The 16,096-nt window shown below is 45.8% G+C and overlaps 2 protein-coding genes across 2 annotated transcripts; both read right to left on the bottom strand.

Moving 5' to 3' along the window:
• Positions 1 to 815: 815 nt before the first annotated feature.
• Positions 816 to 10,795, bottom strand: CUNH11orf52 (chromosome unknown C11orf52 homolog). The gene is made up of 4 exons (XM_042682853.1): positions 10,527 to 10,795; positions 4,354 to 4,391; positions 2,124 to 2,188; positions 816 to 1,679 (listed from the first exon to the last, which is right to left on the bottom strand). Exons 1-4 carry the CDS (start codon positions 10,556 to 10,558, stop codon positions 1,434 to 1,436), a joined length of 381 nt encoding a protein of 126 aa, XP_042538787.1. The 5' UTR covers positions 10,559 to 10,795; the 3' UTR covers positions 816 to 1,433.
• A 3,327-nt stretch (positions 10,796 to 14,122) lies between these two features.
• On the bottom strand, positions 14,123 to 16,069 carry Hspb2 (heat shock protein family B (small) member 2). Its single transcript, XM_042682851.1, has 3 exons — positions 15,868 to 16,069; positions 15,202 to 15,418; positions 14,123 to 14,772 (listed from the first exon to the last, which is right to left on the bottom strand). Exons 2-3 carry the CDS (start codon positions 15,293 to 15,295, stop codon positions 14,318 to 14,320), a joined length of 549 nt encoding a protein of 182 aa, XP_042538785.1. The 5' UTR covers positions 15,296 to 15,418; positions 15,868 to 16,069; the 3' UTR covers positions 14,123 to 14,317.
• Between the last annotated feature and the right edge of the window lie 27 nt (positions 16,070 to 16,096).

Here is a 16,096-nt window from a genome sequence, read left to right as displayed (position 1 = left end):
ATACTTACTATGCAATGGTGGAAGTGCTTTAAATTCTCATCGACACTCTATAAAGTCGGTATTATTATCATTACCAACTGTGTGTGAATGTCGTCGTGCATGCACGATTCCATTTTTAGTACTCTACCAATCTGCAGAGAATCGCAGGGATCAACCATCAAGATTGAGGTATCTGGAAAGAAAGAAAAGTGCATTTCCACGGTTTTCCACACCCTGAAAGTCTGCGACAGGAAATGCACCGTAAGAATCTGCAAAGCCCAGACCCTGAAAGTTCCCCCTCCTTCCTACCTCACCCTCGTTCCCATGTGCATATTTAACCATGAGTAAGAATATTGTCCAGTTACCTGTCCCTCCCAGCCTTTCTGGTGGATCCAGTCAGCACTTACCAAGAATTTGCTGCTGTGTTCCTGTTACCATGGTGACAGCCTCGCCACTAGCAGGTGCAGACCTTGACCACGCCCCCAGCCTTCCAAGTCCCTCCTCTCCCCGGCCTATGCCCTGCCTCCATTGGGCTAGACTCGCTCTCCTAACAGTGCAGCCCACATGCCTAGACAGCTCTGACCCCGCCCCTACCCTCATGGCCACGCCCCTGACGGTATGGACCCGCCTCTTGAGTCCAATTTCAACCAATGGGGATTCGCTTCCTGTTGCCTAAGCCACACCCCGCTCCTCTGCCTTCTGCCTCCTAGAGAACGGGACTCACAGAGCCCTCTGCTAGTTGGATCTTCCGATTGATTGATGGCCTGCACACTGAACTGTGACAGCTGCAAAACCCCGCCCCAGAACACGAACCAAGCTTGTTCTTTATGCTCCTTTATTGATTCTAGTGGCTTTGAGTGACAAGAACTAACATCAGTTCATCCAAAGGAGTTTCCAGGCATCTCCGGGCTGTTAGTATCAATGAGTTGAAGTCCTTGGGGCCGGTGGTTTGGAAGGCTTTCTGCCTCACCCTTGACCTCATTTGTCTGGAACCCTAGGGCCAGCTACTGAGGAAATTGCCCAAGCCAGTCCCTGGGCTGTGTGCAAAAAGCTCAAAATGCTTTTCCAGAGCCATTCTTCAGCTCTGGATTCACTGTGAACAAAAGAAGTCATTAAATGAAGCCCACGTGCATAGATAGGACCCTTTTCCTTCTGCACTTGGGAGCCCAAGCAATGCTGGAGGGGTTGAAGACCCACTCCTGCACACTCCTACCTTTCTGTGTGGAACTCCATCCATCCATCCATCCATCCATGCATAGCTAATCTAACCACAACTCCAAACTAACAGTAACAAAGAGTCCTAGGGAGAGACAAGGGACACACACCATTTCAAGGACTTAAAAAAAAAATCAAGTAGGCAACATCCCTGGGCTGTCACCAATTTCTCAAAGCAGAAGATTACTCCCCATAGGAGTAGTGGTAAAATGACGAGACTGGTCCACCTTCCCTAAAGTTCACACCAAGGTCCCATTCTTGCTGTCATAGCGTGGCGTCGCCTGGGGGAAGTGAAGGGTGGCATACTCTGTAGCAGTTTGTAAATGCTGGTGTTTGACCTCGCTAGCTGAGCGAGACTGGATAGAGGTGCACACTTGAATGTCCGCATAATGTAAATCGCTGTCTGATGTAAGGGCTTGACTTCTCCTTTGAGATACAGACTGTTGTAACACTCTCTCATATGTGTGTCCAGTGGTTTCATGGCCCTGGGTGGGGAGGGAGAAATTGACAGGATTAAAGGAGAGCCTACATTTCCCCCTTATCTCTCATGCAGGACAAGTTGAATTGGTGTCCCATTGCTTTGCCCCTTTGAAAGACAGAGGAAACTCAGCAGCACCAGGGAATTCTACAGATGACTGAGATATGTGTCCCAGGGTAAAAAAGCTGAGTACTAGGATTCTATATTTAAGTAGTTCAAAAAGCAGGGAGCACTGGTGGCTCACACCTGTAATCCTAGCTACTCAGGAGCCTGAGATTTGAAGATTATGATTCAAAGCTAGCTTGGGCAGGAAAGTATATGAGCCTCTTAGCTCCAATTAACTACCAAAAACATGGAAGTGGAGCTCTGGCTCAAGTGGTAGAGCCCTAGCCTTGAGCAAAAAACAGCTCAGGGACAACATCCAATCTTTGAGTTCAAACTCTGACATTACCTTGGTGCCATTCTTCTGCAGCTCTTCTTGCTGCTGATGCTTTGATGTGCGTCTTACTTGGCTCTCTGTGGAAAAGAAACCCAACTTACATCCCTGTCTCTATTGAGACAGCCCTTTTCAGTCTCTATCAAACTATTTGGTGAGCTTGGAATGAATCTTTCTACCTCCATTCCCACTTCTCTCATGTCTACTGATCCTACATCCAGACACCTTCACAGGTTGTATGTCCTGACCCTTTCACTGTCTGCCCGGACTGACTTCCATCAGCCCCTAACATAGCTCCACCAATACATGCTGAGAGGTCACGATATACCAGGCTCTATAACATGCCCTGGGATAAACTGGCTGTTTCCTCTGTCTCAAGGAGCTTACTGTCTACTAGATAAACACATAAAAAGAATTAAATGCTGCTGGGTGCCAGTGGCTCACATCTGTAATCCTAGCTACTCAGGAGGCTGAGATCTGAGGATCACAGTTCAAAGCCAGCCTGGGCAGAAAAGTCTGTGAGACTCTTATCTCCAATTAACCACTAGATAAGCTGGAAGTGATGCTGTGACTCAATCGGTAGAGTGCTTGCCTTGAGCTGAAGAGTTGAGGGACAGAGCCCAAGCCCAGAGTTCAAGCCCCACGACCGACCGGAAAAAAAAAACAAAAAAGAATTAAGTGCTCATTTGAACCAATTCTCTTTTCTCTTCTCAGTATTGAATCCTCTCTCTCCATCACCCTTTTCTTCTCTTTTTGTCCCTCGGTATCTGTCTCTGTCTCTCAGGTATTGTGCCCAAGGGCACTTGAGCCACACTCCTAACCTTTTAATATCCCTCTCCCCCAGGGCCTTGGTTATCTGCTGTCTTTTTTTCTTTTTCTTTTCTTTGTTTCCCCTCTGTGCTTGTTCTAGAGTTTGAAATCAGTGCCTCTCATTCTTGCTGTTTTGGTTTTTTTTCCCAAGCTCAAAGGCTGGTGCTCTACCACTTTAGTCACACTTCCACTTTTGTCTTTTTGTTGGTTAATTGTGCAGGATTGACCCCCATACCATATTGTCCCAGGTGCACACTGACACCAGGCAAAATCCCAGGTATAAGCAAACTTGTTTGGTGTGCAGGCAGGGCAATCGACCTGTAAACATCCCATTGTGGGCCCAACTGAAAAGCCCCCACCTTCCTTGGCCTAGTGGCGTTTTCATGAACCTCTGCCTCCTTGCTCGGACCTCCTATAAAAACCCAGCTCCTGTCCCAACTCTCTGGCACAACCTCCAAACCCTCGGGAAAGTCTGTGCCTCTTGCTGTTCCTCAATAAACAGTCCTCGCCTGTTGATGATGGAGTCCGGTCTATTCCTTTTCCGTTCTCCTCCAAATTGGACATAGGAAGAGTCTCTCACAGACTTTTCTTCCCAGATTGGCTTTGAACTGCAATCCCAGATCTCAGTTTCCTGGGTAGCCAAGATTCCAGGCATGAGTCATCATCACCTGGAGGCATTTGCTGTGTTTTCCCAGGCTGGCCTCCAAATCATAATTCACAATCCTCCTGTCGCCTCCTAAGTAGCTGGGATTACTGCTCTGAGTTCCTTGTACTTCTCTTCCTCTTTGGGATCCTACAGAGTGGCTTACATATACTGTAGTAGTATTTGCTAAATTTGTTCAGTAGTATTTTCTAGATGAAAGAAGCAACCAACCACTCTGGAATGATAGAAAAGATGAGATCCCGTAGTTCAGGGCTGGATATTAGTAAACTAAAGATTCTCTTTGTGTGGGGACAGCAGGGAAAAATGGGGAGAGAGCAAGGGAAGACGTGACATTGTCCAAAAAGCAATGTACGCTTTACCTGACTTATGTTCCCATAACCTTTCTGTCACCTTCATAAGAACCATAAATTTTTTTAAAAGATGGAAGGATAAGATCTAAAAAAAATTAAAAATCATATTGCCAGTCCTGGGGCTTGAACTCAGGGCCTGGGCATTGTCCCTGAGCTTCTTTTACTCAAGGCTGGCACTCTACCACTTGAACCACAGCAGCTTTTTCTATGTATATGAGCTGAGGAATGGATTCATGCATGCTAGGCAAGCACTCTACGACTGAGCCACATTCCCAGCCAAAAAGATTTTCTTTGATACACTGTTGCCCTCTATGCCTCCAAGATCTCTCATCTTTTCTACTCTTATGTCCTTTCCAAAAATACCACATCTATTGTCTGCTGTAATTTTCCCTCCCTTATGCACCGCCCCCCCCAAACTTACCTGCTTTGTTTTTCTTCTGGAAAATGGATGTGCAACTCCTGTGGTAAGAAAAACAGATCATGCATCTGCAAGGCCTCTAATGCCCCCTCCCTCCCTGTCTTCTCTCCTTCATTTGCTCTGTGGTCTGCTTAATATTCTGGGATGACCTTCTCCCATCTCCCTGAAGAGTCGCCCCGAGTCAGGTGCATCCCCAAAGCATCTGCCCAGGGAATCACACCTCTCCCACATGGATGGTTCTGGAAAGTGGAATGGTACAACTGACATAATCAAACCCAAAATACAGCTTTAGGCAATCAGGCACACAACATGCCAGGGACGTTGCAGGCTGAGGGTTATTCTGGGATTGTCTAACAAGTTATTCCCAGCAGAGGGGGAGGAAGACCTGCCAAATAATGGGTTGGTTACTCGAGATCCAGAGATGCTCATTGCTATTTCTTTGGTGCTATGAGGGGAGCGGGGAGAATTTACCAACATGAGACTTTCATTCTGAAAGTCCTAGAAACTACCACAACCAGGGGTTACCTCTAGGGACTTCCCTCTCTCCCCCCTACCCCCAACCCCATCCCCAGGCCCTTTTCTGAAAAGTGACCTCAGTCTCTGATTCCCTGTCGTTTTTAATTAAGAGAAAGTAAGAGATATTTAACTCTCACTATCCTTTGGGAAGTTCTGTCTACAGAACAGGGAGTACCAGATTTGGTGAGTGACTCAGCTACCTTGTCCTGCTATTAATTTTGGACACCCTAGGGTCCCCTGTTGGAGCCTGTGCGTCTACAGAATTGTCAACAATTTCAATTGCCCAGAGAAGTAACACTTGTCTGAGGAAATAGGTTGAATAGTTTGGGACTTACTCCAGATGCTTTTTTCTTGCTAGTACATTTCCAAATCTCCCCAGAGCCAACCCAATTTGTCTGATTTCTCCTCTCCTTGAAACGCTTCCTTCTTTTGTTGGTTAGAAAGAAAGAGACAGACAAGACTTCTAAAGCATGTTGTCTGTACTACGACAGGAAAAATATTTTCAGAATTTTTCCACACAGGTTTGATAGAGATCTATGTTTGGATATCGATTTTGGTTTAAAGGCTCATTGCTGAGTTGAGAGCATTTAATCTGCATCCCAACACTACAGAAGATCTAGCAGGAAAACAAAACAAACCAGCCCAGCTGGGTTCTGGTAGCTCATGCCTGTAATCCTAGGTACTCAGGAGGCTGAGATCTGAGTATTGCAGTTTTTTTTTTTTTTTGGGGGGGGTTCTGGTCGTGGGGCCTGGGCACTGTCCCTCAGCTCTTCAGCTCAAGGCTAGCGCTCTACCACTTGAGCCACAGCACCACTTCCAGCTTTTTTCTTTTTGCTTATGTGGTGCTAAAGAATCGAACCCAGGGCCTCAGGCATACAAGGCAAGCGCTCTACCACTGAGCCAACTTCCCAGCCCCAGTATTGCAGTTTTAACCCAGCCCAGGCAGGTAAGTTCATGAGACTCTTATCTCGAATTGACCAGCAAAAAGCCAGAAGTGGAGCTATGGCTTAAGTAGTAGAGTGCCAGCCTTGAGCTAATGGACAGCACTCAGCCTCAAGTTCAAGTCTTAGGATCAGCACAAAAAAAAAAAGAACAAAAACCAACTTCTTCCTTCCCCTTTAGCTGATGGTGTGTGTAATAACTGCCGAATGTTCTAATGCCTTGGCCCCTGACACTACTGTTTTCTATGTATTTCTGCTTAAATGGATAAAGAAAATAACAATTCTCAACCATATGACTGGGATTAACCAATTTTAATGAACAGAGCCTGTCCCAAGTTAGAGATTATGCAGAGCCTGGACGAACCTCAGAATATTCTTAGGTGACAGATTTATTTTTAGACCAGTATTAAGGAAACTAAATGGACGCTCTCCCACAGTGGTCGTAGGAAGAAAAACTGGTGCTTTCTTCTAGAATACAATCGTCAATCAGTATAAAAAAGCCTTAAACATAAATGTATATACTCAAGCCGGGTGCTGGTGGCTCATGCCTGTAATTCTAGCTACTCAGGAGGCTGAGATCTGAGGATCGCAGTTCAAAACCAGCCTGGGCAGGAAAGTCCGTGAGACTCATATCTCCAATAAACCATTAGAAAAACGGGAGTGGCACTGTGGCTCAAGTGGTAGAGCACTTGTCTTGAGCTGAAGAGCACAGGGACAGCACCCAAGCCCAGAGCTCAAGCCCCACGACCGACCAAAAAAGAAAAAAAAAGTATATACTCTATAATGAAGCAATCTCATATGTTGATGAGTAATTATATATATATATATATATATATATATATATATATACACATATGTCAATATAGATACTCATTGCAGTATTACTCATAATTTCAGAAAAATAAGAAATATCCTGAATGTCCAGTTGGACATTTGGAACTATGAATGGAAACTATGTAGCCTCTTAAGAAAAGGATGTTGGAAAAATACCTAATAGGCTGGAAATTTTTACTCTTTAATTAGTGTAGGGCTGGGAATGTGGCTTAATGGTAGAGTTCTTGCCTAGCATGCATGAGACTCTGGGTTCGATTCCTCATACCAAATAAGCACAAAAAGCCAGAAGTGGTGCTGGGGCTCAAGTGGTAGAGTACTAGCCTTGAACAAAAGAAGCTCAGAGACAGTGCCCAGGCCCTGAGTTCAAGCCCCAGAACTGGCAAAAAAAAAAAAAATAACATAGTAAGTGAGTATAAAGATAAATCTAGGGCATGGTGTAACATGCCAATAATCCAGTACTTGAGAGGCTGAGGTAGGAATGTTGCAAGAATGAGACCAGCTTTAGCAACATAGTAAAACCCTATCTCAAAATCTAATATATATATATATATATATATATATATATATATTTATTTATTTATTTATATATGATATGATGTCTTTATACACACATATAATGTATTTTGGAATTTTTTAATGTACTTATTTAAGGAAGTAGAAGTGTGGCTCAAGTAGAGATGTGGTAGAGTGCCAGCCTTGAGCAGAAAAAACCCAAGTGAAAGCATGAGGACCTGAGTTTAAGCCCCAGTATCAACACACACACACACACACACACACACACACACACACACACACACGTACACAAGCTATGCATATTTAAAAATAAAATGGAAATACACAAAATGTTCCCATCATCTCTGGATGCGTAGGTTTATAACTGCTTTTTATTCTTTGCTTTGGGGAATTTTCCCAATTTTCAAAAGTCATTATTTTCATAGTAGAACAACTACAAATGATATCTTACAGTAAGAATCTTCCATTGCCATAGTATATTTAAGTCTTTGGAGTTTTACAGAGATAACAAGAAACAGTGGATAACAATTTTTATCTAATTCTAACTTTTTTTTTTTTTTCCAGTTCTGGGACTTAAACTCAAAGCCTAGGCGCTGTCCCTGAGCCTCTTTAGAAAAAGCCAGAAGTGGTGCTGTGGCTCAAGTGGTAGTGCACTAGCCTTGAGCACAGCACCACTTCTGGTTTTTTCTAAGGAGTTTAATGGAGATAAGAATCTCTGCCTTTTCTGCTAGTGCTGGCTTAGAACTGTGATCCTGGGATCTTGGCCTCCTGAGTAGTTATACTCATATTTTATTTTATTTTATTTTTTGGGTCCGGTCATCGGGCCTGAACTCTGGGCCTGGACACTGTCCCACAGCTCTTCACCTCAAGGCTAGCGTTCTACCACTTGAGACACAGCGCCACTTCTGGCTTTTTTTTCTGCTTATGTGGTGCTGAGGAATCGAACCCAGGGCCTCATGCATGCAAGGCAAGCACTCTACCACTGAGTCACCTTCCCAGCCCCTATACTCATATTCTCAGAATAGACTTAAGAGTCAGACTCATCATGTCAGATTAATGGTGCAACTTTTGGCAAGTCCTTAACCTCTCTAGGCTTCCATGTCCTTATTAACAAAATAAGGATGATAATAAAATCTAAACATTCTAGGAGTTATTGTAAGATTAAATTCAATAGTAAGTGTAAAATACTTAGCAGGGCTCCAGGAATATAGTAAAACTATCAATAGCTATTACTGTCAGAAAACTATCCAATAATATATAGGATATAAACACAAGAGAAGATGGAGTGAGAGAAGCTTCTCTGTGTTTCTAGTTGTCTTACATCTAGGACAATTCAAACTTTAAAGGGTGCTTTGTTTATTTGTTTTTTCCTCTTTTTCCTTTTCCTTTTTTTTTGTGTGTATATGTGTGTGTGTGTGTGCGCGCGCGCGTGCGCGTGCGTGCTTGTGCGTGTGTGAATTCAGGGCTCTTACTTGGCTTTTTCTGCTCAAGGCTGATGCTCTACCACTTAAAGAATACCTCCACTTCCTGCTTTTTCTTATTAATCTGAGATAAGAGTCTCATGGAATTTTCTGCCCTTACTAGTTTCAAACCTCCATCCTCAGATTTCAGCCTCCTGAGTCACATATTTTTGCTTCAATGAGTCAACTAAAGCCTTAGAATGTGGTATCTTACTCAAGAAGTCAGGGAGCACATTTCCTTTTTCTTTTTTTTTTTTTTACCAGTCCTGAGGCTTGAACTCAGGGCCTGGGCACTGTCCCTAGGCTTCTTTTGCTCAAGGCTAGCACTCTACCACTTGAGCCATAGCACCACTTCTAGCTTTTTCTGTGTATGTGGTACTGAGGAATGGAATCCAGAGCTTCACAGATGCTAGGCAAGCACTCTACCAACTAAGCCACATTCCCAGCCCCACATTTCCTTTTTAAAAAGTCTGTATCTGTCACTGTACCGGGTACATAGTACATATCCAATAAATATTTGCTGGTCATGATCACTTTAAAGGTTATCACTTTAAAGTCTTCCTTTATAACGATGACACTTTCCTATCGCTTTGGCTACTTTGTGTCTTACCTGACTTCTTCCAGACTCAAAGATTAAGTTGATTAGCTGCACTGACTTTCCAGTAACACTTCAGTATGTAATATGCATGATTTATGAATCATTCTATGTTCAGATAAACCGGCTAAATGATTAGATAAACGATTGTGTGGAAGGACAGAACTTGAACCCAAAATACTGATTCCAAATGCTTTGGGCTTTTCATTGCACCTTCCACTTGTCTCTACCTATAATGATGCTTCATTAGAAACAAGATATCCGGGCTGGGAAGGTGGCTCAGTGGTAGAGCGCTTGCCTTGCATGCCTGAGGTCCTGGGTTTGATTCCTCAGTACCACATAAGCAGAAAATAAAAAGCCGGAAGTGACGCTGTGGCTCAAGTGTAGAGTGCTAGCCTTGAGCTGAAGAGCTGAGGGACAGCGCCCAGGCCCAGAGTTCAGCCCCACGACCGTACCCAAAAAAAAAAAAAGAAACAAGATATCCTTGGGATGTGCTATGATCTAGCTAAGAGGCAGCAGATAGGATGAACCCAGTCCTGGGAGTTTATTGTAGTGTGAAATCTCTAGGATGGAACAGTTAAATTACAATACTGCACATAACTTCCTATTGTTTTTTTTCCCAGTATCTTTTGCTCTTCAAAACAAACCTACGGTCTAAACAATAGGTAGTTATGTTAATCTACATTTTTCTCTTGGGTGGATCTGATCTAGAAACATTAAGAGTGCCTAAAAGTCACCTAGCCAGCAAGTGTGAAAAGTTCTATTCACACATTCCATGGACATTCTGCCTGCCACTTCCTCCCTTTTAAATAAACATTTGCCCCAAGTCACTTTGCTCAATCTGTGATTCCATTTGTGATGACCTAGCTGTGCAAGTATGAAGTCTGAATTGGGGCCTGGGTTGGAATCTTGCTTTAGCTGCTTTCCAACCTCGTGACACAGAGCAAGTTAAGGAACGTCTCTGAGCTCCAGCTTTTTGTGGACCTGCGATGAGGAATAGGGAGAAAAAGATCCCCTTATACAGTGGCTGGCACTAAACTCTCAGTCAGACATGACAATCATTATCACCTGGGGACAAAGAGAACAATGTCAGTCTGTCTTTCCAGTCCTGCTCTGGCCACTCTATAGACAACTGACTTGACTGTTTTCTAAAAACTTCCCTGAAGGAGGAAGCTGTAAAGGAGGTACTGCTCTAATGTGGGGGGCCAGGAGGAAGATGGAGGCAATGGGAGGTACCGTTTCCAGGTTCTCTGGCTCTCAGGCCACCCCATCGACCAACAGATGGGTCCCCTCAACCCTGCCACCCTACCTACTCACCAGTTTCCCCCGCAGCATAGCCGGTTTCCCATGGTGCTTGCTTGTTTCCCACGGAGCCCGCTTGGTTTTCAGTAAGAAGAGGTTTGTTCATTTCCTGGTTCCCGGTTCAGTTTTCAGTGGCAAAGCTCCCAGGGAGTGAGTCTCTGTCAGTGTCAGATTTCAACCTAACAGGTTGGACTTTGGAGGCCACCTGCTGGAATGAATCCCAAGTGACCGCCCGAAGCGGAGTATTTCTATACACAGACTCCAAGGTGAGAGCTAGCTCACCTTGGGGATTTGAAACTTCTTTGGATAAAGCCATGAACTTTGAGCATCAGAAACCTGAGCTAGAGAAATTTCTCTGGGATTTTCTTAGGAAATGTTTCTCCATACTCTCACACTTACCTTTGAAATATATCCTACATCATGAACAAAGGAGTCTGCCTTACATTCCTCCCGCAACACCCACAATGGAGTTGTACTATCAAAGGAACTGGTAAGAAGTTTCTTAGGATTTCTGTCCAGAACCTGGGTTTGAATACTAGAGTCTCTTGGAATCTAAAATTTAGGGAAATGGATTCCTTTTTTATTTCTTGCTATTGGAAATAACTGGGGAAATTGCTTAGCCATTTAGGTCCTAGATTTCTAGGATCATAAAGTGGAAGGGCTGAAATTTATTTTATTTTATTGTTGGTTGTGGGTCTTGAACTCAGGTCCTGGAACTATCCCTGAGCTATTCTGCTCAAGGTATGTAAAACATGACACATATCTTTAGTGTCTTCAGCTCTAAACTTCTCCCCATCCTCTTATGAAAAATGGGAATAAACTATTGTTACTACAAGTCACAGTGGATTATCAGATGGTTATTTTATTAGCTTGTGTCCCAATCATTGCACAAGCTTCTTCTCTATACAACACTACAGTTAACTGTTCCTTTCCATCTTCTTTCCTGCCCTTCTTCATCAAGTTCGAAACCCAGTACGATAGGGGCCAATGCTACACTTGTATCCTAGTTACTTGGCAGGATGAGAATGGAGGAGTCGAAGTTCAAGGCTAGCCCAGGCAGAAAAACCCTCAAGACTCCATCTCCATGGAAGGAAACTAGATGAAATGATGCCTGCCTATCATCCCAGCAATTACAGGAAGCATGACACAGGCGATCACTGTCCAGATAAATGCCTGGGCAAGAACAAGATCCTATTTTAAAAAGAACCAGCAAGGCCTGGCACAGATGGTTCATGCTTATAATCCTAACCACATGGGAGGCTGAGATTGAGAGGATCCTGGTGCAAGGTCAACCCGGACAGAAAAATCCCACTTCATTTCCATAGAAAGGAAGCTAGATACAGTGGCTCATGTCTATGAAGCCAAAAAGAAGTGGGTGATGGTAGCTCAGATGAGCAACCAGGCAGGATACAAGATCCTATCCTAAAAATAAGCAGCAAAAACACAGGGTTGGATCATGGCTTAGTGGTATCTTGTCAACCTAGCAAGCATAGGGGCCCTTTCAAACCTCCAGTACTTTATTTATTTATTTATTTTTGTCAGTCGTAGGGCTTGAACTCTGGGCTTGGGCACTCTCCCACAGCTCTTCAGCTAAAGGCTAGTGCTCTACCACTTGAGCCACAGGGCCCCTTCCGGTTTTCTGGTGGTTTATTGGAGATAAGAGTCTCACAGATTTTCCTGCCGGGGCTGGCTTTGAACCACAATCCTCAGATCTCAGCCTCCTGAGTAGCTAGGATTACAGGTGTGAGCCACCAGCACCCAGCTTCCAGTGCTTTATTTAAAAAAAAAAAAAAAAAAAAGATTCTTGAGAATTCTTTTAAACAAAACAAATCTTGGGGACAGGGGATGTAGCACAGAGTGTATGGTTTGCAGGTCTGAGGCCCTGGGTTCAATCCCTAGCCTCCAAGTAAACAAATAAAGCTTAATTGCACAAGAGATCAATATGAAGCTGTTCTGATTGAAGTCCGTATAGAAATAATTTTCTTCTCAACTAGATGTTAAGATTCCTGAGCATAGATAATAAGACTATCATCTGTATAATTTATGTTTAGATATAAATATATTCTCCATAGTGTATTATTTTGGGGTTTCATAAACATTTGTTAAATGAACGAATGATAGATATATCAATCTTACTTCTCTGCTGTATTCTTTTTTCTTCTTTCTTTCTTTCTTTTTTGTCAGTCTTGGGGCTTGATCTCAGGGCCTGGACACAGTCCCTGAGCTCTTTTGCTCAACGCTAGCACTTTACCACTTTGAGCATTAGTACCACTTCCATTTTTCTGGTGGTTAATTGGTGGTAAGAGTCTCAGACTTTTCTGCCCAGGCTGACTATGAACTGCAATCCTCAGATCTTAGCCACGTGAGTAGCTAGGATTACAGGGTGAGCCACTGGTGCCCAGACTCTGATGTATTCTTATACTATTTATTTAGTATACTGGGGATTGAACCCAGGACCTTATGCATGTTAAGCAAGTTCTCTTCCACTGAGCTCCATCCCCAGGCCTGCCCTTATTTTTTCTTAACCAATAATGAATTCCTTCAGGAAATGTTCTTATCTACAAATCCCTAAGGATTTATAGGATTGTCAGATACTGTGTGAAACCATTCCGATTGTCTTGACAAACTTGGGAGTATGAGTATTTTTCTGAGCAGAGGATTGATGGATAGCTTTTGTGAGATTTTCATATGGGTCTTTACTCTCACACAGTTATGGAACAATTAGGTTAATGAAAGACCTGAAAAAAAATGTATCGGGTGGAGGGCAAAGAAAGTCTTTTCTTGGATATTTTGCAAATCACACACAAACCTGCTGCCCTGGTTGCAAAACCTAAGTGTGTATCGTGGGCTTGTTTGAACACACCATACCTGTGGATACTACAATTCTCCTTCCAAAGGAATATATTCAGTGCTACAGGAGCCTAAAATCTCTGTATTTAGTCTTGGGTGAGTGTTAGAGATACAGCCATACCTCTCTGGGATGCTACAAAGCCAGGGACAAATGCTTTCTCCCATGAAGCTCCCCCGTGCAGAGGATGAAAGACTGAGAGATAATGGTGGCGGCTTCTCTCTGTGTCTGTGCCCTTTCTGCATGCAAACTCAGTCCCTCAGAATCAGAGACCATTTCAGGGGCCAAACCTTAGTAGGGGAAAACAATGTATTCACTCTAGCCAAAAAACAATTTCTCCCCAACCCCTACCCAGAAAGCGGCAGACAGTCTGGAGACCCTTGTTTTTGTGTCTCTAATCACCAGCTCAGACAGTGCCCTCTGGGCTGTTTGGATGGCATATCCCTTTTCCCTCCCAGGATCACTCTCTCTTTTGTTTCATTGTGAGAAAATTATAGCTAGGAATTTGATCTGGAGCCAGTATCTGCTTCCGTGTGTGATCTCAGCATCCAAGTGTGAGCTCAGGGTACTGTGATGTTAGCCATATTTAACCGAGGAGGGGTTTTTTGGGGGGAGAAGGGAGAAAAGGGGGGGGGGGCTGGACATCTAGCTGGCTTGTCCAGCATGTCTACCTCTTCCTTTCCACCCATCCCACCTTCCAGGCCACAGAATAGGGAGCAGCACAACCAAGGCCCTGGGACAGTTGGGTTTATTCAGCTCCACCAAGAACCAAAGCAAAAGGCTTAGGACATGTCCCAAGAGATGAAACCAGACATTGTGGACCGGGGGCCTTTCCCTCCCTCCCCTGCCCCTCCCCTGCCCTGTAAGGATGCCGGCTACCTCTGGGGGTGGTGGGCAGCTGCTGGAAATCCCAGCCGGAGGTAGAAAGGGATTTCTCTGGGTGCTGGGTCTGTGGCAGTCAGGGCTCAACTTGGGCTACCTCTTCTTCTTCCTCAGGGTCAGGAGGTGCGGGCAGCAGGGAGATGTAGACCTCATTAACCTCTGTGTCCAAATGTCGGCCTCCTCGAGGGGCCTCCAGATTGAGGATGCCATCGTGGGAGAGGGCAGCTCGGACCCTCCAGGGGTCCACGTCAGCAGGCAGGACGTAGGTGCGGCAGAACTCTCTGGAGATGAAGCCGTGGCGGTCCAGGCGCTGGGGATGACGGGCAGACACCTCCAGGAGGTTATCCACAGTCCTTACGGTCACCTCATCCGGGGTGAAGTGGCTCACATCCAGAAAGGCCTGGAACTTGCCCTCGCTGAGTCTAAGCTCAGAAGCCCCTGCCCTGCTTCCCTCTCTAGCTTGGGTGGCTCGAGGCCGGACATAGTAGCCATGGTAGAGAGTAGGGGTCAGGATGTCTTCTGGTAGGAGGCCTGAGGAGCAGAGAAAGGGAGAGAGAGAGAGAGGAGGCAAGAGGCAGGATGAGGGAGGAGGGGGTGGAGGCCAGGTGGAAGGAGAGGTCAGGAGAAGCAGAAGTCGAGAAGCTAGGGAAGGGAGGCAGCTGGGAAGAGGAGGCCAGGTGGGCTTGGGAGAGGCCTACCCAGCAGGGACAAGGAGGATGAAGGGGGAAGGAAGAGGACACACGACTTGGCAAGGCCCAGGCCTGAGGTCTGTCCTGGGACCAGTGGGAAGGGGACAGAGGCCTGCTTAGGGGGGTGAAGGGGAGACTGGGGTGGGAGATGGCCTGCCCCAGGAGTTCAGTTAAGCCCCAGATGGGGTAGAAGCCAATAACACTGGGCGCTCAGCCCAGAATTTCAGGAGGTGGGGGTGCTAGGCGGGGGGGGATTGCCTGTGGGCCCTACCTTCTCCAAAGCGCTGCTCGCCTAGGTGGCTGGGGTTGGCAAATTCATACTCGGCGGTGGCGGGGTGGGCGTGTGGCACCGAACGGCCCGACATGGCTGCAGTGGTGGTAGTGGCCCCTGGAGTCTGATGTTGCCCCTCCAAGCTGGCCCGGGGAGCCAGGCAGGGCTCAGCTGGAGTGGGGGCGGGGTCTACACCACCCAAAATAGTGCTGGGCCTCTGGGGGTGGGGGGAAGGGCGGGGAGTTCAGGCCCAGCCTTGCAGGGACAAGGATGTGACAGCGCACACGGCCTGGACCCCCGACCCCCTCCCCCACACCTACCCATCAGCTGTCACAGGGTTGGGGGGGGTACAGCTGAGGGCCCTGGGCCTAGGACAAGCTGGAGAGGGGACAATGGTGCCCCACAGGACAGCAAGAAGCCTAGCTGAGAGACCCCCCCCCAAATCCTTTGTATATTTCCATTCTCTTCTGTCTCAGTTTAATATCCTATGAGTCACATAGCATGAAATAAGCACCCAACTTTTCTGCCTCCCCCCCCCCCACATCTTTTGGGGGGGGCGTAGGAGGAGGGGAGACAAAGATGAAGATTCTCTGCCCAGATTAAGATGAAGGTCTTCTGAACCCAGATCAAGCCAGAATGTCACTCAACGTATGCATGGTCACTCACTGTTTTTTTCTCCAGGGAGGAACAAAGAGTTAAATGTCCCACAGGGGCCCAGCCTAGGAAGATTCCAGTACCCGCCCAGGGCCCAAGATAGTTGCTGGCTCAATTCCCCTGGCATGCACACCAGAGAGCAGAAGGAGGGGCACAGGACCAGCTGTTTGGGATTCTTGACTCTGTCCCAGCTCCAGCAAACAGAAGGTGGGGAGGGGGGAGGAGGGGAGGGGGGAGGAGG

Source organism: Dipodomys spectabilis, unplaced genomic scaffold, assembly GCF_019054845.1.
Source record: "Dipodomys spectabilis isolate Male_0828 unplaced genomic scaffold, ASM1905484v1 ptg000076l, whole genome shotgun sequence".
In the NCBI taxonomy this organism is placed as follows: Eukaryota; Metazoa; Chordata; class Mammalia; order Rodentia; family Heteromyidae; genus Dipodomys; species Dipodomys spectabilis.
This window is presented reverse-complemented; position numbering and strand designations above follow the sequence as displayed.

Coding starts and splice junctions, on each gene's coding strand:
- CUNH11orf52 (XM_042682853.1), bottom strand. CDS start 10,558: ATGGGAAACCGGCTATGCTGCGGGGGAAACTG. Junction 4,392..10,526: donor CTATGCTGCGGGGGAAACTG/GTGAGTAGGTAG, acceptor TTCTTACCACAG/GAGTTGCACATCCATTTTCC. Junction 2,189..4,353: donor CCAGAAGAAAAACAAAGCAG/GTAAGTTTGGGG, acceptor TCTTTTCCACAG/AGAGCCAAGTAAGACGCACA.
- Hspb2 (XM_042682851.1), bottom strand. CDS start 15,295: ATGTCGGGCCGTTCGGTGCCACACGCCCACCCCGCCACCGCCGAGTAT. Junction 14,773..15,201: donor CGAGCAGCGCTTTGGAGAAG/GTAGGGCCCACA, acceptor TCTGCTCCTCAG/GCCTCCTACCAGAAGACATC.